The 23,780-nt window shown below is 46.0% G+C and overlaps 1 protein-coding gene across 2 annotated transcripts in view; it reads right to left on the bottom strand.

The window, feature by feature from the left end:
• Window positions 1-23,780, bottom strand: part of GRB7 (growth factor receptor bound protein 7) — a 672,870-nt gene that overhangs the window by 481,088 nt on the left and 168,002 nt on the right. The window contains exon 1 of one of the 2 annotated variants that reach the window (XM_086924361.1): window positions 7,414-7,475. The exons of the other annotated variant lie outside the window; for it this stretch is intronic. Coding sequence (XP_086780487.1) covers window positions 7,414-7,447 — 34 coding nt within the window. The 5' untranslated portion in view covers window positions 7,448-7,475. Of the gene's footprint in view, window positions 1-7,413; window positions 7,476-23,780 lie in introns of those variants that run through there. 2 annotated transcript variants of the gene reach the window in all.

Below are 23,780 nucleotides of genomic sequence, written 5' to 3'. Positions count from 1 at the left end.
TGGTGTCGGCTAGTGCATTTCCCTGTCCAACAATGTCTGTCACCCTTTTGTGTGCCTGGCATTTGATGACTGCAAGTTTTTTGGGGAGAAGGACGGCTTCGATCAAGGCGGAGACTAGATCCCCGTGCAGAATGGGGGTGCCGTGTGAGGTCAAGAATCCCCTCTCCCTCCAAAGGAGCCCAAAATGGTGGACCACCCCGAAGGCATACTGGCTGTCGGTGTAAATGTTTGCTGTGGTTCCTGCTGCTAGAATACAGGCTCGTGTCAGGGCAATCAGTTCCGCTGCCTGGGCAGATCGTTGCGTTATGCGGGCTGTCTCGACTACAGTTCGAGCCGTGGTGACTGCATAGGCAGCTGAAGTGGTGCCATCGGGGAGTTTGATGCAAGAACCGTCCACCCACAGCTCTCCGTCGGGGTCGGGAAAGGCCGTGTCTCTGAGGTCAACCCTACTTTTGGTCTGTTCGTCTGTGAGGGTCACACAGTCGTGTACAGGGTGCGCATTGGGATCGTTTTCTGGTAAGGGCAGCAGGGTTGCTGGGTTCAGTGTGGTGCATCTCTTCAGAGTGATGTGGGGTGCGAGCAGAGTCAGTTCGTATCCAGTCAGTCGTGCACTCGTCAGGTGTTGCGTTTTGGTTTGGTTCAGGAGGGTGTCAACTGCATGGGGTACCAGTACTGTGAGGGAATTCGAGAGCACGATCCCCTCACTCTGTCGGATAGAGATCGCAGCAGCAGCTACAGCTCGAAGGCAAGCAGGCAGGGCTCTGGCTACAGGATCAAGGGTGGCTGAGAAGTAAGCGCATGGTCGTTGCTTTGAGCTGATGGACTGGGTCAGGACAGATAAAGCGCACCCCTCCCTTTCGTGAGTGTAAAGGGAGAAGGGCTTTGTGTAATCGGGGGTACCCAACACAGGGGCCGAGCAAAGGGCATCTCGTAGTTGCATGAAGGAAGCCTGACACTCAGGGGTCCAAGGGAGTGGGAAAGGGATATCCTTAGCTAGCAGCGAAAGCAGTGGTTTTACTACGAGACTAAAGTTGGGTAACCACTGTCGGCAGAAGGAGGTGAGGCCTAGTAGGGAGCGGACCTGTTTCTGGGTCCTAGGGATGGGGGTGTCGAGAATGGTTTGGATCCGGTCAGGAGTCAATTTCCTTCCGTCTTTGGACAAAAGGTGGCCTAGGTAAGTGACCTGGGGTTGGCAGAATTGCAACTTCTTCTTAGAGACCTTGTGGCCATTTTCTGCAAGGAAATGCAGGAGTTGAATGGTGGCTGTGACAGCTAGTGGAGTGGTGTCGGCTGCCAAGAGGATGTCATCGACATATTGCACTAACACCACTCCATCGGGTAACTGGACCTGATCCAGTTGTCTCTTGAGGGCCTGGCTGTAGATGCTAGGGCTTTCTGTGTAGCCCTGGGGTGCTCGGCAGAACCTATATGAGCGGGCTTTTAGGGTGAAACCGAAGGGATATCGGCTGTCTGGGTGGATGGGGATGGAAAAGAATGCGTTTTTGAGGTCAATGACAGTGAAGGTGGTGGCAGTGGAGGGAATCAAAGTCAGGATGGTAGTAATGTCCGAGACCACAGGGTACTGGGGTACCACCACTTTGTTGATCTCTCGAAGGTCAATGATGAAGCGGTATGCTTTCTCATCTCCCTCTCCCTGTTTCTTAATGATGGGCAAGATTGGGCTGTTGCAAACGTTGCTAACCACTTCCTCTACCACTCCTGCGTCTATCAGTGATTGGATGATTTCTACCAATGCCTTCTCGCCCTCGGGCGATATCCGATATTGTGGAAGTTTTGGGAGTGTTGCATCTGGTCGAACAGTAATGTGCACTGGGTCGATCATCATGCGTCCTACATCCAAATCCGTTTTGGCCCACAGATACGGAGGCAGAGTGTCGAGCAGGGAAGTGTCAGCGTCGGTGATGGAAAACATGCGTCTGGGGGGGCAATGCCTAAGCAGAACGGGATTGTCGTAAAGGAAAACTCGGACTCCATCTTGGGAACATCTAATCGTTGCTCGGAAGTGTTTCAATAAGTCGAGTCCCATAATTGCGTCAGGGCTATTGGAGGAAAGCAAAAAACGTGGTGTCAGTGGTGTTGTTTTCTAAGTCAAAGAGGATCGGGGCGGACAAAGGGTTAGTGGAGGGCGTTCCATCGAAACCTGTCGATGTTATTAGTGAGCCAGACAAGGGTGCCCTTGGAATCAGTCGTTTAGATAATGCACTACGTGTTGCGCCAGTGTCTACCAGGAATGGTGACTTTGTACCCAAGACCTTAGCAGTGACATAAGGGCCTTGCTGGTCAACATGGAGCTCGACTGGATCCCTCCCTTGCCCTAGGCAGTCCTATGCAAAGTCATGAACATCATCGTAGTCAGATTGCTGGCATTGGTTCTGTCGGGGTCGGTCAAATGTGTTTGGCCTACCTGATCTATCATTAGTTGCGTCGTTTGGGGGCCCTCGCTGTGGTCCCCTATTTCTTGGTCCACTTGCTGTATCCCTAGGATCTCGATTTCTGATGAGTTCCAAAAGAACTGGGCACTGAGATTTCCAGTGGCCCGTTCCTTTACAGAAAGCACACTGGTCCTCCCTAATATCTGTACGTCCAATGTGGGGAGTCGAAGTACGGTCCTTGGGAGGTGCAGTTTTAGGGACGTTCAGCTGATGGTTTCCCCGGTATTGGTCTCGTCCCATAGTCACCCCTTGCAATTGAGCCATCATCACCCTCTCCTTTAAGTCTTTCTTCTTTCTCTCTGTTGTTCTATCGTTTTCGTTTTTCTGATGTTCATAATATTGGGCCATCTGGAGGATAGCCGTAGGTTTGGAGGCTGCCCAACTACTTTCGCTGGCCTGCAGTTTCTGCGAGACCTCCGGTGATAAACCCTTAACGTAATTCTGGACAAACAGATGGTGTCCGGTTGCAGTGGTCAGGTCCTGGCCGCTGTAATCGGAGAACACCGTTTCAAACCGGGAGAAGTATTCCGATACATCCTCCTGAGGTTTCTGGCGACAGGCCGTTACTATCGACCAGTCCACTTTCTTTTCTGGAATCAGGGTTTTTAATTTCTGTACGATTTTATCCGGGAGGTCTAAAATGGCTTTCAAAGGCTTTTGCCCGGGTTCTCGTTGTCTGTCTATGCCATCGAGTTGTGACCAGTTATGTCCAAACAGCTCAGAGTGGTCGACTTTCCGGATTTGCTTCCACACATCAGCTGGTAGACATAACCCGAAAAACAAGTCGATGTCAGCCAGAGTCATAATCGTCGATCCTAGGGCTGTACCCAACTCAGTATAGAAGGCAGTGGGGTTTTTACGTAGGTCAGGCAGAGATTTCCGGAAGGTCAGAATCTCTTGCCGGTCCCATGGTTGGTAGACCCAATTGTACACTACCCTTCCCTTTGCATCTTTGTTGTTCGCGTCATCGTGAGTCCCTTCACCTCGTGGAGGAACCCAGTAAGGGGCAGCCTCTCGTATCGGCATCATGGTGTTAGATCGTTCAGTTTGTGGTTCGGTTGCTACGGATGTTGTGGATTCGATTTTCGGCTTTTGTTCAGTGAGGTGGCGGAAAACCTCAAGCGTACGCGTAAGGAGGTCCGTCACATCACTCTCACTCTCATCCCCGATATCGACCTTCCGGTACAGAGTCGTTAGGCTCTGGGGACCTTTTTCTTGATATCGGTCCTCGTATGCGTTTAAGACGTGGTAACACAGTTGTACAGTAAAGTGTCGTCTGTGACTCCCTGTATAAGAATTAAACACATCCGTGACGGACTCTTCATCTTCCCTCTTCTCTACCAGTATCTTTGCTATCTTATCGACCCCTGCTCGCTCATTTTTGCTTAGTCTGTATGTTCTGGCAGCACCAACCCTTCGGGCCTCTGGGCCGCCCAACGTTGTCGTTTGCGTAGCATCTAATACAAGGAGTTCAGCCGGCACAGAGGCCATGGGGGCTGAAGCCGTGGTGCTACTCTCGCTTGTACCTGGGGGTAGTGGGTGCTGTGCTAAGGGTTGGGAAGGGGCATATGGAGGGGGCATGTGGATGATCGGAGGACCTAGCAGCAGATCATCGTTGGTTCGCTGTTTCGAGTGTAATTCAGGGTAGAGCGTGGAGGGTGTTCTAACCAGACACTGGCTTGACGTTTCTATTTCTAGTGTCTGTTTGGTATCCTCTCTTTCTTTTATCTCTTTCTCTAGTTTCTGGGCCGCTAGGTGGGCTGCTTTCCGCAGCTCTTTTCCCAACCTACTCTCAGTTCTCTTTTTGCGTTGTTCGGCTTCTTTTCGCCACATGCCGAAGCTGTCAAGCATAGTGGGCGTCGTCTTGTTTTTACCAAGGGCTGTTTCTAGTGCGTTTATTCTATCGTCTTCAAAGGATCCTATCAGTGGCCACTGACTTTCTCGATCCTTTTTCGTATATTTATGCCACAGCTGGCTATAGGCTATAGCGATTAATCCATGCTTCATGAACATGTCCTTATTAGGGGTGCCTTCCAGCGGAGCCGGATGGTTCATCTCTAATAAGCGGTCCGGGCTAAACAGGCTACTAACCAGTGGGGAGAAGACAGGCATGACGGATCACAATGGGATAATAGTCAGCACTACCTATCTTATCGCTGCGTGCAAAGACTAGACAGAATATTTCTATTCTACGTTGTTTGTACGTAGTGAATACCTCATGAACCAATCTTGAGCAATCAATGTTAGGTCAAAAATAAAAAATCAATATGGTCAATGGGGAGAATAAGTAGGCTCGCAAAGGTTCGCGTCACCTACCCTTTCACTATCTGCAAAGAGGGGACCTATTCTTCCCTGTTTGCAGACAGAGAATCTCCAGAAAACAATCTATAACAGTTAATCAATGGGGGGGGAGGGGGGCAATTGTTCAAATGGGGGAGAAAGATAGGTCCGACGGGTGCGTACCTATCCTTCGCTGTTTATAAAGGGAGAGCCTGTTGTTTCTCCGTTTGCAGACAGTGAATCTCCAAATAAATTAACAAAAAGTAATACTAGTATTTTCTCATCAATTATCAATCTCTTTCAATTATCAATCACTTTCGCAATTCGTCGTGTTTACACGACCTTACCCGGACCGCATGGACAGTTTCTTGTCTTCCGAATCCAGCGCCCGATCGTCCTCTTCTCTTCGTACTTCTCGTGGCACTCCTGATGGTTCCCAGTCAGGACCGCAGATCACTCGAGAGAGGTCTGTTCGGAACCAGTGAAGTTCGGATGATCGGCTGTCAGACGAGGGTCTATCGGACAGGGTACCTTCCGATCGTTGCAGTCGTTCACTCTGTCGTCAGGACCTCTCCCACTGGATCCACGAGTCGCTGATGGGCCCCACGTTTGGGACGCCAATTGTTAAAAAGGGTTTCAAAGACAACCAGTAACCAAAGACCCTTTTATGTTGCCCGGCGGTATCGCCTCTATGATCCACCAATGTTAATCAATGAAGAAGCAGGCGCTGGAGACTGGAAGGCAGGAAACGGGGATTTTATTCTCTCCGGAGGAGAACACATCAATTCAGACAGCAAGTATCGTCACGAGGTGCTCTAACCACATCTCTGAGGCCTGGCCTCTTATACTAGGGTTTATGACCTTTATTGCACATAACACATTCTCGCAACATTTTGATATTTGAAAGAACATCCTCGGAATCTCCCCTTCAGGCCCGTTCCCACATATATTTACAGTGGGATTCCCCACCCCGGTCACAACAGGTGATGGTTGTCGCACAGCAGGGCATTCCGCCGATTCACGGAATGCATGGGGTTGATCGGATCTCATAGGGTGGGGGCTTTGATCGGCTCGAGGGTCTTTTGATGGGGAGGGGAAGCTTCCTACTGTACGGGGTAATAAAACAGTATCCGCAGGGCCAGGTGGCGGCCTGGGAACAAGGAAGACAAACGGGGACACAGGAAAAGGGGGTTTGCATCAAAAGGATCTGAGGCCATGAAAGGAATGAGGGGAGGTGTCGCGCTGGGAACAGGATGGGATTCTGTGGTGAAGCTGCGCTGAAGAGGGGTTTATGACCCAAGGCATGAGAGAGCGGGGGTTGTCAGCGTGCGGGGGGGGATGCTTGCGAGGTTAAGAGAGAGAGAGACGCGCTGGCTATCAGCGAGGGGCAGGGAGGCCATGGTGCTCAAAATGGCTGCCGCTTACGCGCACGAATGGGCTCGAAAAGGGGCAAGATGGCGCCGATAATGTTGACGTTTGCAGTCTAATCTTTAACATAAGGATCTTCACGCGTTCCTGTTTCCGCGCCTCTCTTGCACGTCGTCTGCATAGCCGCCTGCGCGTGCATCCCTCACTGGGTATTAGCTGTATGAAATGATTACATCGATTCTTCTCAAGCATCTGAAGGGTTTAATGGAGTCGGTCCCAGCCCACTTTTGCCGGCGCTCAGTCAATTGAGGATCGTCTGTGTCTTGAGAGGAGGAAGCCTCTTCGGTCCCCAGCAGATGCTGACACCTCATTACCTCTCGGAGAAGCCCCGCACAACTTCAAGTAGATTAATACATTTCATAAAAAGGATAATGCTAATGGATAAAGTGGTTTGTATTCTGTCTTGGGTTATGCTTTAATAAGCTCGGAAGTGTCAAGCAAATGCAGAAAACAGAAAAGAGAGCGATGAGGGGTGACAGCCTGGCACATATGATGAAAGAAAACAAAGGGACGAATAAGACCGACAAACTGAAATGAAACAAACGGGTAGGCAAATAATCTGGAGAGAGACACAGTTGACCCATAAAGATATAGAGAAAGAGGGAGCTGAGAGAGAAAACAGTACAAGAGAGGGCACGTGATAGCGTGAGAGAGAATTAGGGAAACAAGAGCGGCCGGGAAACTGAAAGTACGGCCGGCCAGCCATGAATAACAAGCAAATGCAGAAAACAGAAAAGAGAGCGATGAGGGGTGACAGCCTGGCACATATGATGAAAGAAAATAAAGGGACGAATAAGACAGACAAACTGAAATGAAACAAACGGGTAGGCAAATAATCTGGAGAGAGACACAGTTGACACATAAAGATATAGAGAAAGAGGGAGCTGAGAGAGAAAACAGTACTAGAGAGGGCACGTGATAGCGTGAGAGAGAATTAGGGAAACAAGAGCGGCCGGGAAACTGAAAGTACGGCCGGCCAGCCATGAATAATTAGGGGAGGAGAAGCCGCAGAGCACATGCTGGGAGAAGCCCTTTGATGTGGTGGCGGCCATGAAAAAATGCAATTAGGAGGGAGGGAGGGAGGCTGATGCGCGTGCTTGTTTGGTCACGTGATTCATGTGAACTTGAAGAAAAACGCACAGAAAAAAGCCTTAGTTTGACGAGTATTTTGAGCACTAGAATTCTCTCCATTTTCCATTCCTGCGGAATGGAAAAGGCGAGACCTTAAAACCAGAAAATGAGAGTTACAAACCACAAAGCCAATGGTAAGCAATGGGAAGATACATTCTGAATGTCCCCAAGATGTCTTTAGCAAACCAGACAGCTGCGACCTAAAAACGGATAACACAAAAATATTGACAGAAGAGAAAGAAACACTGGCAAAGACAATAGGTTTGGTCTTGACACGCTGGTGCAATGGTTTATCTTTTGTTGCAAGCAAAGATAAATAATGACATTATGGTAAAATAAAAATGAAAACATTATGCTATCACCTAAGCATGACTTACTTTATATTTGCAAAAAAAAAACATTTACCATTCACCAACGCAACTTTTTTACCAGTGAAGTATTTTTTCTTTTTAAATAGCAAGTCTTTCAGCTCTGCTATGCATTGTTTTACTATTTGTGAAGGAGATAAGTATAAATCCCCACATTACCAACCTCTCACATTACAGGCAGCTATAGGGTCGCTTAAACATAAATGTTAAAATGGAATGTAGAAAAATTAGGTGGTATGTAAAGTTATTATAAAAAGGTACATGAAATAAAAGAAGCACACTTTGAACCAGCTTTGCTACTGAAGAGAAAGGAACTATTTGTAGGTGGATGAGACCAATCTACAGTAAGATATTTTCCCCATGCAATGGGACAGTTGCAGTCTACAGGCTTTCTAAACAACAGGAGCTGCCATTAATCAATAGTGACATCGGAAGGATGAAAGAGTGAGTTGGCCGTGTCTGAATTCGGATGTGCGACTGCAGATCACATGTAGGTCAGTAGCCGCAGCACAACTCATTTACCCAGAATCACATGCTGCTCAGCCGAAGCCAGGATTTGAACCCGGCTCTGTATTCTCTAAAAACGCTCCATTCCGTGATTTAGACATCCGCCAGGGCCCTTCCGCAAGTCCCCCTGACCATTCACTCATTCGGGTGTTTTTAGAAAGCGTACTCTTCTCTGAACTTGTCCTTCCTCATAAGTGCTTCAAAACCAAGGGATAGTGGTGGCATCATTTAGACATTCAGAAATGCATAACTGAATGTTGTATTATTTTGTTAAGACTTTCACATTTCCGCCTAAATATCCCAACAACTCTCACACGAGAGAGCCCCACATGCCCAATGCGTTCCACTTAAAGTGATGAAAAGACTGCACAAAACATGCAAATGCAAAACAAAGAAAGAATGTTGCAACTCTAAAACCATCAACACGTTATTGTTGAATAGCATAGAAACAAGACAGGCAACATTCAGTGACAGACATGCATTTTTGCCATTGCATGTTTTCGACCGCTGTGATCAACAGTGCAACCCCTACTCAAACTATAGTCCCAGGAAGGATGAAAGGCGGAGTTAGCCCTCCTGTGATTTCAGCCCATGCCACACACGGAGCACACGTCACCAACAGCTGCCCAACTCACTGAGCCATCCTGCTAGCTAGAAGAAAGCCAGCAGGTCCGAGGTAGAGTGTCTCCAAGCCCCACCAGCCTTTCAATAGCACCAACAATCTCCCGGGCAGTGTTGCAGTGTTGCAGCAAGAGACCTGGCGGCCCTCGACTGACCTACATTAAACACCCCGGACTTCAGAGGCACCTGCCTCTCAGCACTTCTACACACTCGAGCGACCGGGGTGTGGGATGAAGAAAAGAGTAAACAGGAGTTCAAAAACTTTCCACTAAAGTGCAAACTCTGGAAGTGTGCACACCCCAATCACGTACAACAATAAGTCAACACTTGGCAGCGGTCCTGTATGACTTCATGACCTCAGGTTGGGTTGTAGATTTCACTCAGCCACTTTTAGGAGGCGTTCCTGCGCTGGAACGACCCCCACCCTCTGCAGGAACACCTACATGTGGCGCAGGGCTTTACAACATGATGCATCTCCCAGATGCGTCACGTTGTAAGTACCCCGCACCATGGCACTGGCTTTGTGCTGCCGCTGCGTTACAAAAGTGAAGCAACAGCAGCGTAAAAGAGGCACGAGGGGCTTGTAAATCTGCCCCAAAATAAGTAGTGCACCAAACTAACTAAATGGTCAGTAGTGATCTAATGCTTGTAATAGGGTCGGTCTCCAGGACGGAATCAAAGAACCAAAAGGCGGGACAAAGACACCCAAAGCACCATAGAAAAGCAAGATTTTATGAGGGGGCACTACAAGGAGCAAGTTAAGAGTGAGAGATGTAGCCAAAGTCCATACACTGATTACAGCAGGTCTCCCAGCAGTGCATGTGCTGTCTATGCTTGACCGAAAAAGGCACTTCACATGATTGGCAGGCAGTGAGATGGGTTTGTTGGCAGTGAACAAGGCTCCCTATGTGCTACAACTATTCACAAATAACCGTGGGCTCTATCCACGGTAGGGAACTAGCGGCTGGGGGAACTCAAGGGTGAAGTGGCGTCCAATCAAAATGTTTTAAACACAATTGAGCCACCCAAGAATCTTTCTCCAGAGGCTCAGTTGAGTTTAAAACTCACTGCGTGCTAGGCAGCTGCAAGACCATGTTCGCAAATAGCTGCTAGAGCACAATTCTGTGTAACAGGCATGCCGGGCTACTGGTGTAATGCACTCCCTTACAGTAGCTCACTGATGTCTGAGTTTACTAAGGCTTTGCGCTTGTGCAATGCTCGGCAGAGTCTATTGAAGGTATTTACCAGTGCTTAATTTGAGCCAGCGGTTTCTGGTGCTCGACACCGGCACTTAATAGTCAGCACTGGGCTCAAGTGACTGTCCACCCTCCCTTACAGTAGCTCACTGATGTCTGAGTTTACTAAGGCTTTGCGCTTGTGCAATGCTCGGCAGAGTCTATTGAAGGTATTTACCAGTGCTTAATTTGAGCCAGCGGTTTCTGGTGCTCGACACCGGCACTTAATAGTCAGCACTGGGCTCAAGTGACTGTCCACCACATGGTGGCGCGGTCTGTCTAATTTTGGAATTAGCTCTACAACAGTGTTTAATAAGTCAACATACATTTAAAAAAAGTATACCAGTCGCTCACACAATTATACCGGTGGAGGCCTGGAATAGTCAGAATTGTCACACTTTCAGGAGAGTGATAACTAGTAGCTGTGTTGGTACTGTCATTGGCAGCATCGGCAGGGGCAATGGATGGCGCAGGCTGCAGTACCCTCCTGAGAAGGGTCCTGACACCTACATTTTTACAAATTAAACACTGGTATTTACAATCCATCGCAGAAGGAGCCTTTCCTCAGTGCGAAAACACCTTTGTGCTGCTTTGCATCGCGTTGTGCCAAGGGGCTGTTACTGGGGTGCATCCATGCAATTCCTTTTAGGTTTTGACGCAAAGCCAATTTACTACGACAGCTAGAACAGGCTTTGCATCAAAAAACGAAGGCTCCAGAAGACGTTAAGAACGAGAAATTAGTTTATTTCTAAACTAAATCCCACACGTTTAATGTATGCTGCAGTGCTCAGGACACATCTAATGCGTGAGATCCTTCTGAGTTTGTCCAGGCATAGGAATTTGTGCTACGCTTCCAATGCAATTCCTGCACTAGACAGCATAAGATGAATATGTGACGTTACAACGCCACATATTTCATTGTGGTAGGTAACAATGCGGACATTACATGATCCGCGTTGTTACCACGCATGGCATTACAACGAAAGTCGTTTCTACCACTTGCACTAGATGGCGCGCTGGACTTAGGAATAGTATAAATTACTATTCCTACTCCAGTTAGCGCAACAGCAGGGAATGTGTTGGTCTTAAAATCCAACATGTTCCCTGGTGTTGCACGCCATCTAGCGCAAGTCGTAGAAACGACTTGCGATGTAATGCCATGGTGTGGTAACAACATGGGCGATGTAACATTCGCATTTTTACCAACGTGTGTCGTACTCACAGCGTTGTAAACGCTGTCTCCTGCACAAGGCAGTGTACGCTGAACCTCCTGAGTCACACAAGGCAGCCTTTTAGCCTACAAGCACAGGGGATGACAGCAGCAGATATGGCTCTGTGCTGTTTTCCCCCCTTTGCACTGTGCAGGACCGCAGATGCGCGAGGTGCACTGCTCTGCATGAATAGTTAGTAAATCTGTCCTTGAGAATCTAACCCTCAGCATACAAAGGATGCTTATTTTCTGCTACGTTTGTTATTTTCATTCTTTCCCCTTTATTTCTTTTTGACTACAGTCTATCTTGCAATAACTTTTCCTTTTGTTGCTGATTTCTCTCTCCACCCTATTCAACTGTCTGTGTTTTTTTTCTGTTCCACTTGCTTTACAGTGTGGGAAGCAGATTTTTCAAGAAGTTGTACCAGTGCAAAGTCACAAAAGGTGACATAATCCAGCACAAAGTCTTGATAAGCTATCTTCTTTCCTGGAACGCTGGAAAGTTGTCATGAAGTAATGCACATGGTGTTTAGCACAACTTTGCAATTCTTTGCCTCAAGGAGGAGTTCCATGGGTGGTACATGGGCATTCCTTTGCAACCACCAATGGGTTTTGACGCAAAACGCTATCTGCTAACAGTGGTAGAGAGGACTTTGGGCCATATGTACTACTGAAATACACCGCTATAGATGTATGCAACCTACATGGAGTACACCATCGGCTAGACAAAATCACCAGGAACCGTCTTGATAGTCTAGGACTCCTGCAACAACGTGACACATACCCGGAAATACAAGGTATTCAAAGGACCCACAAGGTAACCACTGCCCCCAATTATACAACTTTCAGGGTGCTCTATTTAAACACACGCTCCCTAGTCAAACACCAACTGGAAATCTTCACCTTACTCTCCTCTGATTTACCTGATATCCTGTTTCTGACCGAAACATGGATAACCCCTGATTCTGCCCCTGATATACTAGCAGCACTCCCGACCGACTATTATATACTACACACTGACCGGCCTTCAGGCAAAGCCGGAGGAGGAGTGGCCGCCATCATTCATCGTAAACATGACTTTAGATCTATCGACCCCCTCAACTTAGCTTGTGTAGACAACCTAGTGATTAAACTTGACTCAGATCACACATCTCTGATATGTGTAGTTGTTTATAGACCTCCTCAGCCTATGCCGCTCTTTCCCATGTCTTTGAGCGAACAGATAGCAAACCTAGCAACCAAGTACTCCAATATCTTGCTGATTGGCGATTTCAACTACTGGTTTGGGGACCAAACCGGTGGACCTCACTCCCTGGAATTTACTAACCTTCTGACAAACTTTAATCTCACACAACATATCCTCAAGCCAACACACAATAAGGGCCACACATTGGACCAAGTCTGGACAACAAATCCCATAATCTCTGATATGAAGGTACTCCCATGTATATGGTCTGACCATTTTTTGGTCACGTTTGACCTTACCCTGGCAATGAGAACTAAATCCCCCTTGGTCGAGGGTGGAACTGCTAGATGCTGGAAATCTGTAGACTTGTCTGAATTCACTACCTTCTTGGCTGGATCTACTCCTAGTCCAGCCCAGAATGTGGATCTCTTTGACATACAGATCAATGACTGGCTAAAAACAGCAAGCGATCACTTTGCCCCTCCTAAAAAGATCAAAATTAACCGGAAAGCAGAAGCCCATAAATGGTTCTCCCCCGAATTAAAGGATATGAAACTACTACTTCGTCAGAAAGAGAGGAAATGGAGAGCCCGCTACGACCCTGAGGATAAGCTCCTTTATAAACAAGAACAAGCAAATTATAACAAAGCCATTAAGGTAGCCAAGATTGAATATTTCTCCTCCAAAATCTTAACGTCCACCAACAAATCGAGAGAGATCTTCTCAATTGTGGATGAACTTTCCAACCCTGATAGAGTTTCACCTAAACCAACTCCCACTCAGGAACTATGTGATAAACTTAACACATTCTTCCTAGAAAAAATCACAGCTATCAAAGACAGCATCACGTGTTCAGTGTCAGCTGTGATTCCTCCTGACTCTGTCAGGAATACTCATACTATGGACAGTTTCCCTACAATCGATGCAGATTTACTCACCTCCTTGATGTCCAAGGTCAAATCTGGATCCCCCCGGGATTGCTGCCCCCCACATATTATGAGAGAAGTTTTTTCCATTATTCCTCAACCTGCTCTGTCCCTTTTAAATTCTTCACTCACTCAAGGCTGTGTCCCAAAATCATTTAAGGATGCCACTGTGGTCCCCCTGATAAAAAAGGTCGGCGCTGACTTATCAGAGCCATCTAACTATCGCCCCATCTCCTTGCTTCCTTACTTAGCTAAGGTTTTGGAGGCACATGTTGCAAAATCCTTGTCTGCCTTTATAGAACAGACCGAACATCTAGACCCTCATCAAGCTGGCTTCCGCCCAGGGCATTCGACTGAGATGGTCATCTTGGCAGTCCTGGACGAGCTCCGCAGGGAGGCTGACATCGGCACCCCCCAGGCTCTAGTCCTCCTGGATCTGTCTGCCGCGTTCGACACGGTGGACCATAAGATCTTGTTAGACCGTGTCGAGCGCGCAGGCATCCAGGGCAGGGCCCTAAGTTGGATCACCTCCTTCCTGGAGGACCGTACACAGGCTGTTCGCCTGGCAAATTTTACAGCGCCAGGGCTGAATATCACATGTGGGGTTCCCCAGGGCTCCTCCCTGTCCCCACATTTGTTTAACATCTATTTACTCCCCCTAATTAAAGCCTTAAAACAGAGGAAAGTAACGACCTTCAACTACGCAGACGATCTGCAGCTTTCCTTTACTATAGACAACTCCACTGAATCCATCTCCAACTTTCAGGACACCATGGTGTTCATCCGCAACTGGATGGATTATAACCATCTAAAATTGAACCCCGGAAACACCGAGGTACTGCTGATAGGAGATAGTCGCATCTCCTGGGGCCCTCACTATTGGCCAGCAGAACTAGGGACGTTCCCTAAACCCTCCTCTTCCGTAAAAAGCCTAGGGGTGACCATTGATAAAGATCTGTCCCTAAACACTCAAGTGGGCTCAGTTGTCTCTAAATGTTTTTTTCAACTGCGGAAGATCCAAAAGATACACCACTTACTCTCCCAGGCAGCACTGATACAAGTTGTGATTGGCCTAGTCTTATCCCATCTAGACTATGCGAACTCAATCTACCTAGGCCTCCCCTCCTATCAGATCAAGAGGCTCCAGCTTGTACAGAACCAGGCAGCCAGATTGATCTATCAGCAGCCCAAGTGGCAATCGGCTAGAGCTCTGATAAAAAAACTCCATTGGCTCCCACTGCTTCAGCGGGCCACATTCAAAACTGCCTGCCTCACATTTAAATCTTTAAATTGTTATAGCCCAATTTTTATCAACAATCTGATACTGAGGTATGTTCCAACCCGTGATCTCCGTTCCAAACATCAAAACTTGTTGGTGAGCACAAAATTCAAACGCAAACGACACGGTGGGTCTCGATTTGGATATTTGGCACCACAACTATGGAACTCACTCCCATGGGAGATCCGTTCTTGCCCTGATCTACTTCGGTTCAGAAAGCAGCTTAAGACATGGCTGTTCATACAGGCACATGAGTAACCGTCCCTTTTGAAGTCATGTTAGAACAGTTAACTCACAACTGCTCAAAACAGCGCCATGAAACCTTGGTCAAAGTGCGCTTTATAAATTGGTTATAACATAACATAACATAACATGTATCAATGTTAGGTTTTGCGATTTTGAAATAGCACATTTTTTGAGAATTGCTATGTATGTAGGATTTGCAATACATTTTGTGAATCCTACATATTCCTTAATTGCGAATTGCAAATTGCAAATCGCAAATTGCGATTCGCAATTAAGGAATACCTCCCCATTAATTCCTATGGGCCTAGAGGCCCATAGGAATGAATGAGGAGACACCCAATTAGAGAATCGCAAATTGAGAATGCAATTTCAAGTGTGCCAGGGTCAAAAGGACACCCTGTTGCACCCTTTAAATGAGCATGGGTGCACATGTGGCGCACACACATGCCCTGTGTGTGTGCCACATGCCACTTTGAGAAATGCAAAAATTTGCATTTTTCAAAGAAATCGCAAATTACCACCAACCTGTAGTTGGTGGTAATTTGCGATTCCTTATGCAATATTCGCACAATTTGGGTGCTTCATACATACCATTTAAGAAATCGCAATTTGCGATTCCTTAAATGCATTCGCAAAATAACGAATCGCAAATTTTGCGATTCCTTAATTTGTGAGACAGTTGTGCTTTCATACAAAGCACTAGGCCAAATTGCGATCCCAAATGCTGAAATTCTGCTAATTTTAGCGTTTGCGATCGCAATTCGCCTTGATACATATGGCCCTTTGTCCCAAAACATTACTTGTGCTTGTTGTATTTTTCTGTCCTCTCCTGGCTCAGATCATCCATTCTTACTCTGTCCCCTTTCTCATTTTCTTTCCTTGTAGCACCTCCTCCTTTCTGTCTGCCTCCTTGTATGCTTGAGTGCTGTAGTAACATCACAGAACATTTGAATACTGAGCCTGTGCATATCACAAAGCAGAGAGTGCACCAGCCTGCAACAGCAAATGCGGGGCCCAGAGGTAGAAAGGGCAGGGTTGTGAGGGGATGGCATGTATGTGTCTATGTACAGGGCTGCAGTTGTACATAGAAGCATGGACACCTGCTTGACAGAGCTCTATATAGTACATGCCCGTCCACAGTCATTTCTGTTTTTATAAGGCTGCATGTACAGAACCACCAGTGCACAGGTCTTCTTGGAACACACTTAGTGTCAGGGTCGGATGGCCGTAGCTGGCATAGGTCATTTCTCCAGGAGGCTGGGAGCATGGGGGTCAGTTTGAGGTCTTGATAAACCTGCAAAGATGGGCAATCTCGTAACGCGTAGTCCAACGCGTGACGAGACTGAACATCTTTGCAGGTTTATTAAGACCTCAATCGTACATAGAAGTTCAGTGAGGGAAGATATTTGCTACTCTCTATATTGCAGATGTTACACTATCGACTGAAGGTGGTACGCGTTTCATATGGACATAGATCTCCTAATTCCATAATGTTCTACGGTCGTGTTTAGCCTTAAGAAACTCCTTTTGGACGAAACACGTGTCGGCTGCCTATTTCGGATGCTATGAAAACCATAATTTTGAAATAAAGGATACATAAAGAAAAATCAAGATTGCTATATGGACTTCTTATCTACTTGAGTGGCTAACAGCCAGTTACACTATATTGGACTTCTTTTTGTGCCTCAGCATTTGTGTTACTTATTTTGTAAACCTCAAGTGGTTTTCTCCATCTTGAGTGTTGATCCAGCCTCCTATCAGCAGAGGGTGGCTTTATGCTTGGATAGCACTACATTCTACTTACATCTAGAGGAGTTACTTCCCGACGGACGAAAGGGGTGGATGTGCATGTGTAGAATTGGCCTCTCTGCTTTGTTGCTTTCTTGTGTATTGATAGTTTAAAGAAATACCTTCCCATTGGGTGTGGATTTTCTCGTATTAAATCAATGGGGCAATATTTTTGTAAACAATATTCAAGACACAATAATTATATCAGACGATGTGCTGACAACACAAAGTTAGACTGTAAATGTAGAAAATGTAGAGAGAATAAGAACAGATCTCTACTGAAAATGACCAGGGCAAAGAGGAAAAGAACATAGCTAGATTGGGAATGAAAAGGGTGTAGAGAGGAAAACAGACAGAGCTGCACTAGAATGTAACGATTGAAGTGAGGAAAATAACTGAGCTTTACTAGAATGTAATGTCTATAGAGAGGAAAAGAACTGAGGTACACTAGAATGTAAAGACTGCAGGGAGGAAAGAACAGAGCTATACTCGAATGTCAAGACTATAGAAAGGAAAAGAACAGAGCTATACTAGAATATAAAGATTGCAGGGGGAAAGGAACAGAGCTATACTAGAATGTAAAGACTATAGAAAGGAGAAGAACAGAGGTACACTAGAATGTTAAGATTGCAGGGAGGAAAAGACCATATATAGTAGAATGTAAAGACTACAGAAAGGAAAGGAAAGGAACAGAGGTGACCAGAATGTAAAGAATGTAGAGAGACAAAGAACAGAGCTTTACTAGAATGCAAAGATTATAGAAAGGAAAAGAATAGAGGTAGACTCGAATGCTAAGACTGCATGGAGAAAAAGGACAGTGCTATACTAGAATGCAATGACTATAGAAAGGAAAAGAACAGAGGTACTTCAGAATGTAAAGAATGTAGAGAGAAAAGGAACAGAGCGATACTGGGAAAGTAAAGGTCAAAGAGGGAAAAAACTGGGCTAGACTAGGAATGTTATGAGGACAGAGAGAAAAATAATTGAGCTAGACTGGGAATGGGATAGTAAAGAGTGCATACAGCTAGACACTGGCGAATTAAAAAGAACAAAATACATTAATAGTCTGTTTGGAACTACTGAAAAAGAGAATGTTAAAAACTGAGGGAAAGAAAGTGAGAGAAAGAGAAGAGGGGTGCAGAAGGGAAAGAGTGAAAGAGAGGATGGGGTAGACTGGCATGCTAACACGTCAGGGTCTATTCACAAAGACATTTGTTAGTACATGAAGTAGTATTCTTGTAGTACTGTTTCCCATCCTCACAAATGCCATTCACAAACCTCTAGCCAGAGACCTAGCTCTCCGCCTCTCCTCTGTGTGGAGACCGCCACCACTCGTGCTGGGATCTCCAGAAATGGAGCTCTCCATTTTATTAATAGAGGTTGGAGGCACAGGGGAGTGGTAGGAAAACAGGGAATATCTTTCACTAAACAGGAGGGGGCTAGGGAAATGTAAGGAGAAACATTCAAATGCAAAAACACACCCCAAAAATGATTGAGACAATTCCAATTTACAAAGGTGACACCCACACCTTCTACAGTAGTACTACTGACAAAACAGGCTTCAAACTACTCCAGCCAAGCCTTCGAGTAAGTAAATAAATCACACATTGGGAGGCAGTAGCATGGTAAGGCACTCTGACAGAAACCATTGGAGGAAGAGAATATCATTAATATCACACAGGGAATAATATAAAATAATGTATTTAAAAGTTAAACTCGAACCCTCATTTTTTGTAAACGTGTCAATCATAAAACTAGTTTTGATCATTGTTTCCTCATATTTTACATGTTAATTTTCTTTTTCAAGACTTGAAAACATATTTTATATCATAAATCTTTGATATAATATATTATAAAATGTTGATTTAATATATTTAATTGGTTTGAAATTGTATGTATTAAATTAATTTGATAATGTCACAGTAATCGAATACACATCTTATAACCAGGCTTCAAACATATTCAGCACACATACAACAAGGCAGAGGAATGTTTAAAAAAACGAGCTAAATCTTTTTTTTTATTAAAACATTTTAAGTTAAAAAATACTGTGGCAGTAATGTAATAGACATGTACCCAAGCTTAATGTACATTGTACACACATGATACTGCAATGGGGGAAGGGATATAACAGGCAGGACTGTCTTACACCCACCGATACCTGAAAGGTGAGACACTCCATTGAGGCTCGATGGAGGCAAGACATGTAGTTCATTGTAATAGTTTCTTTTTATTATTATTTATTTTTTATTTTTGTAAAGCGGTTCCCCAGCTTCGAGGTCGACTGCTCTAGCCATAAGCTAACAAACTATGATCAAAATAATGCTTAACTACAAGGTATGTCTCCTTCTCAGGAAGTCCTCTTACTCTTGAGGGGGTAGGATGCATCTTACATGAATGAATGAATTTATGATTTATACCGCGCTCGAATGCCCAGGGGCGTCTAGGCGCTATTCCATATCTGGTATGCTGCGTCTTGTGAGTCAGGTAGTCCCAGGGGAAGAGGAGTTAGATGAGGGTTCAAGTTATAAGTTTGTTATTTCTTCATGTCAAATTCATGTGAGTTGTGTGAATTTTGGCTCAGGTGTGTGGTGTTTTCTTTCCATTCAGTGCAGGCCCCTAGAAATCCATAAACTGGGGATCTGAGGAGATAGAGGACAGAGTTTGATAGCCAACACCAGGCAGTCATGGTCTGGCTTGAGATGCCAGACTATAACCGAGGCAAGGAAGAATAAATAGCCTCATATAAGCACCAGAGAGATATAAAGAAAGGCTGAAAGCATAGAAGCACTTAGAGAGAGGGTGGACTGAAGAGATAAACTGGGGTGAAGGGTAAAAGTTGATGGAGGAATCGTGAGAGTGAAGACGGGCTGGGAGTTCAGGTACTGGTATGGGGGTTAGAAGAGAAACAAATCGGGAATGCAGAAAGAGACTGCAAACAGAAACAGGAGGAATAAAGAGGGGCAAGAACTGGAAGATGAGAGAGACTGACAAGACAAGGACAGAGAACTAGATAGCAGTGAGTGAAAGAGCGAGATAATTAATAGAAGACAGAAAATGAGAGAACGAGAAAAAGAAAGGAAAATATAGGAGAGAAAAAAAGAAAGAACTATAGTGGAATACAGAGAATGAGACAGTCAGAAACTGAGAACAAGAGATAGATGTAGAAGAAGTAAGAGCGAAAGTAAGGAAAAGAAAGAGGATGAGCAAAAGTGAGCGAGGAGGAGAAATTGAGAAAGGGAACCGATAGTAGAAATAGAAGGTGAAAGAAAGGGGAGATATGAGAAAGAGAGAGCTGTGAGATGGTAGGGTGTGTGTGAGAGACAGAGGGTAGGAGAGCGAAAAAGGTGTTGAGAGAGAAACAAGTGAGAGAGCAAGAAAGAGAGGAGAGACAGAGAGCAACAGAACAGAAAGAAAGAAAAGTGGGACAGTAGAGAGAGAGAGAGACTAAGAAAAGGAGACAGACAGACAGACAGACAGACAGACAGACAGACAGACAGACAGATAGATAGATAGATAGATAGATAGATAGAATAAAGTATCCACTGCCGTACATGATAAGGATACCGCAAGTCACAGAGGAATTTTACAACCATAGAGAGGAACGAACCTAAAGGCCTTGATAAGGTTATGGAGCTCCGAGGTGACTTGCAATAGCCTTATCAAGTACGGCAGTGGGTACTTTATTCCATATAATATATGGTCACGCCATCTCTTTTCCCACAAACAACTTAAAACCTTGGCGTGTAGCTCTTTCAGAAAAAGAGAGCATGTTTTCAAACATGACGAAGAAAAAGAGAGCATGTTTGCAAACATGAGGAATAAAATTAGAGCATCTAGTTAAAAAATAAAACTCCAAAAACCTGTTAGATATTTGGTGCAAAAAATATTTTGAAACATTTCAATATAACACAGTTGTTAATGCTTTTAAAAAAAAGCTGCAGTGTGTAGAAACATGCGGAAAGATAATAACTTTTCTATAATTATCTATGGAACACAAGAAATAATCATGTCCTTTCTGCTAGTCGCTGTAAGCTAGAAAAATAGAACAGAAGAATGAAAAGCTACGTTTCATTTTTGTTGCTTTAAACAGCTGCTCCATGACCTGACCTGTCTTTCACCTTGGCTGCTGGCTCTGGCAGTAGGCAGTGTGACCAGAACTTGGCAGCAATAACTTATTAAAGTCAAGCACTGACGTCTTTTCTTTATAATCTTCGTCCCTCGTGGCAAATATAAAGAAATTAGAGATGTGTATTTATACTGGGATTGCAGAATCCAATGTATTACAGATAGATAAAGAGGGCTGGGAGATGGAGAGATATACTACAGAGAGAAACGTAGAGACCGAAAGCACATGAGAAACAGAGAACAGACCACAAATACAGGGAGGGTGAGGGGAGAAAGTCGGGAGAGAGAGTAATGCAGAGGTACTGCACTGCTGCAAACAGGCACACAGTGCCACCCCGGGTTCTGGGCATTGGCACCTGTGCGCTACCAGTATGGGGTCTGTCTCAGAGCAGGCAGCTGTCTGTTCACATGGTTGTCTGACAGGGCATGGCAAGCGACTTGCCAGGCACTGGAGGTGCCCAACCAAGGCATGATGTCTTACAGAGGGGCATGGTGGTGGGTAAACCAGGCGTATCGATGACTCACAGCATATGCCAGGCAGCTGACTAGACTCAGGGCAGGTGGTGGGGCAGACGGCCAGCTCAGGTCAATCAGAGGGTAGACTATTCAGCTGCTCCTGGCCCAGTGTGTGCCAGGACAGCTGATGTCTGCTTAGGGACGAATGGAGCTGTGCGGGGATGACACAGCAGCAGAGGGTGGCTGTGTAGCAAACATTGAAAATATAATCGCCTTTACGTGATCTGTCCGGAGTGAAAGGTGCCATTTCCACCACCATCCCTCTCTATCTGTGCCATCTTTCCCCAACGCCCAGTATGCCATCTCCTCACACTGCAGCAGGAATGTCACACACTGGACACCAGTGCCAGGTCTCTCCATTGTCAGCACCTTGCTGTGTCAGCCAGAGACGTTTAAGGCATGGGCAAAGTAAGCTCACAAAAATCTTTAAATTCCAGCTACATCATCTACACAAGCCTTCACGACTGACAACTGACTGGCAAGCCCACCACCTCCAGTGGCTCTTGGCACACCCACAGCCAGGTCCCCATTACGGTACTCAGGGCCGGCTCTAGGCTCATGGTGGCCCTGTGCAGGGAGCGTAGGTGGGGGCCCCGGAAGAGGGGGTCCGGACGGGGCGGAGCTCAGGAAGGTGTTTTAATAATACGTCCAGAAAAGTCGTTAGATGATTGACCTCACTGTGTCTGTCACTCACTATCCTCCCTGCGTGTCTCCATCAGACAATCTCCATCACTTCGCCCAATCACTCACTCGCTTCTGTTTGTGTCTCCATCACACAATATCCTGTCTCTCTCCATCACTCATTCGATATCACTCACTTTACTCCCTGTGGGTCTCTATCACACAATAACTGGTCTCTCTCCCTCCTTCACTCTGTTGCTCTATCACTCACTCTCCTCCCTGTATGTCTCCATCAGATTATCTTCAAGTCTCTCTCCATGTCTTCCTCTCTATCACTCACTCTCTGTGTCTCTCCATCACACAATATTGTCGTTGTCTCTCTATTCATCACTCCCTCTCGTTACTGTCTCCTCACTGTGTCTCCATCATATAATATCTTCTTTGTCTCGCTCATCACTCATTCTCTATCACTCACTCTACTCTCCATGAGTCTCCATTAGATGATGCCCTTCGAGTCTCTCCATCACTTCCACCCTATCACTCACTCTTCTGTGTGTCTCCATCACAAAATATCCTCCCTGTCTCTCCATCAATCATTATCTATCACTCACTCTCCACTGTGCGTGTCTCCATCAGACAATATTGTTGTTGTTTCTAGCACTCTCCTCCCTGTGTCTCCATCATATATTATCCTCTTTGTCTCTCTCATCGCTCACTCTTTATCACTCACTCTCCGCCCTGTGTGTCTCCATCAGATCATCTCCTTGAGTCTCTCCATCACTTCCTTTTTATCACGCACTCACTCTTCCCTGTTTCTCGCTTTGTCATTTCCTTCCATCTTTATCTCTCGCACTCTTTTCTTTCCGTTCTTGACCACACAAAGGTCTCTTCTCCATCACTTATGTCCACTCCTGTCCCCATCATTCTCTTTCTCTGTTGCTGCCTCTCTCTGTTCATCACTCCCTCTAGTCCGTCTCCTCCACCCTCCCTGTACTCACTCATCTTTTTCTCAATCACTTCCTCTCACACTCCCTGTTTGTCTCCATCCATCCCTCTCCGTCTCTCTTTCCGAGTCCCTCACTTCTCCTTGTTCTCTCCCAGTCCCAATTCTTCGGTGCCCTCGCAGTTTTTTATGTCATTCCCTCTATCTGTAGTCTTATTCCCTCATCTCTTTCTTCGTCCTGTACACTCTCTCATCAGTGCCAACTCTTCTGTTTCTCCTTTATCAGCTCTTGAGTGTCGACCTTTATTTCTCTCTCTGTCCTTTCTACAACACTCTCTTCACTTTCTCAGCACATCTTTCCTGAGTATCTTTTTTTATTCACTCTTCCCCGATCTCCTTATTCGGCGCCTCGTCAGGGGTAGTAAGCGCTATATAAATACAATTACAGTGACTTCTGTAATGGGCGGCCACTCCCTCTCTCTCTGCATTGCTGTCTCCTCTCTATCCACCTTTCTCTCCTCGCCTCTCTTACCCTTCTCGTTCTATGTCAATCAGCTCCTTCATGCTCTTCGGGACCTCTGTGCCCTGCCTTCTGTTCACTGATCACCCTTCCCAGTCTGTCTCTTTCACCATCACCTCCTCTCCCCTCTCAGACTTTCCTATCCTTTTCTCCCCCTCCAAGGCTTCGCCCCCGATCTGTCTCTGCCCCTCGTCCTCTCCACCTGGCTCATTTCAAGACACGTCCACCTGCTCTCTACCCTCCTCGCAGCCCCCAGCTCGAGCTCTCGGAAGAGAGTACTGTGCTGAGGGGCCCCCTTCAGCTCGGGGCCACCCGCACTGCCGGGGCCTGTGTTACACCCTGCCTGGAACAAAACCATCAGGAGTCAGGAAAAATACAGGCCTCGTAAAGTACT

This window comes from Lissotriton vulgaris, chromosome 5 (genome assembly GCF_964263255.1).
Source record: "Lissotriton vulgaris chromosome 5, aLisVul1.2, whole genome shotgun sequence".
Lineage (NCBI taxonomy): Eukaryota > Metazoa > Chordata > Amphibia > Caudata > Salamandridae > Lissotriton > Lissotriton vulgaris.
This window is presented reverse-complemented; position numbering and strand designations above follow the sequence as displayed.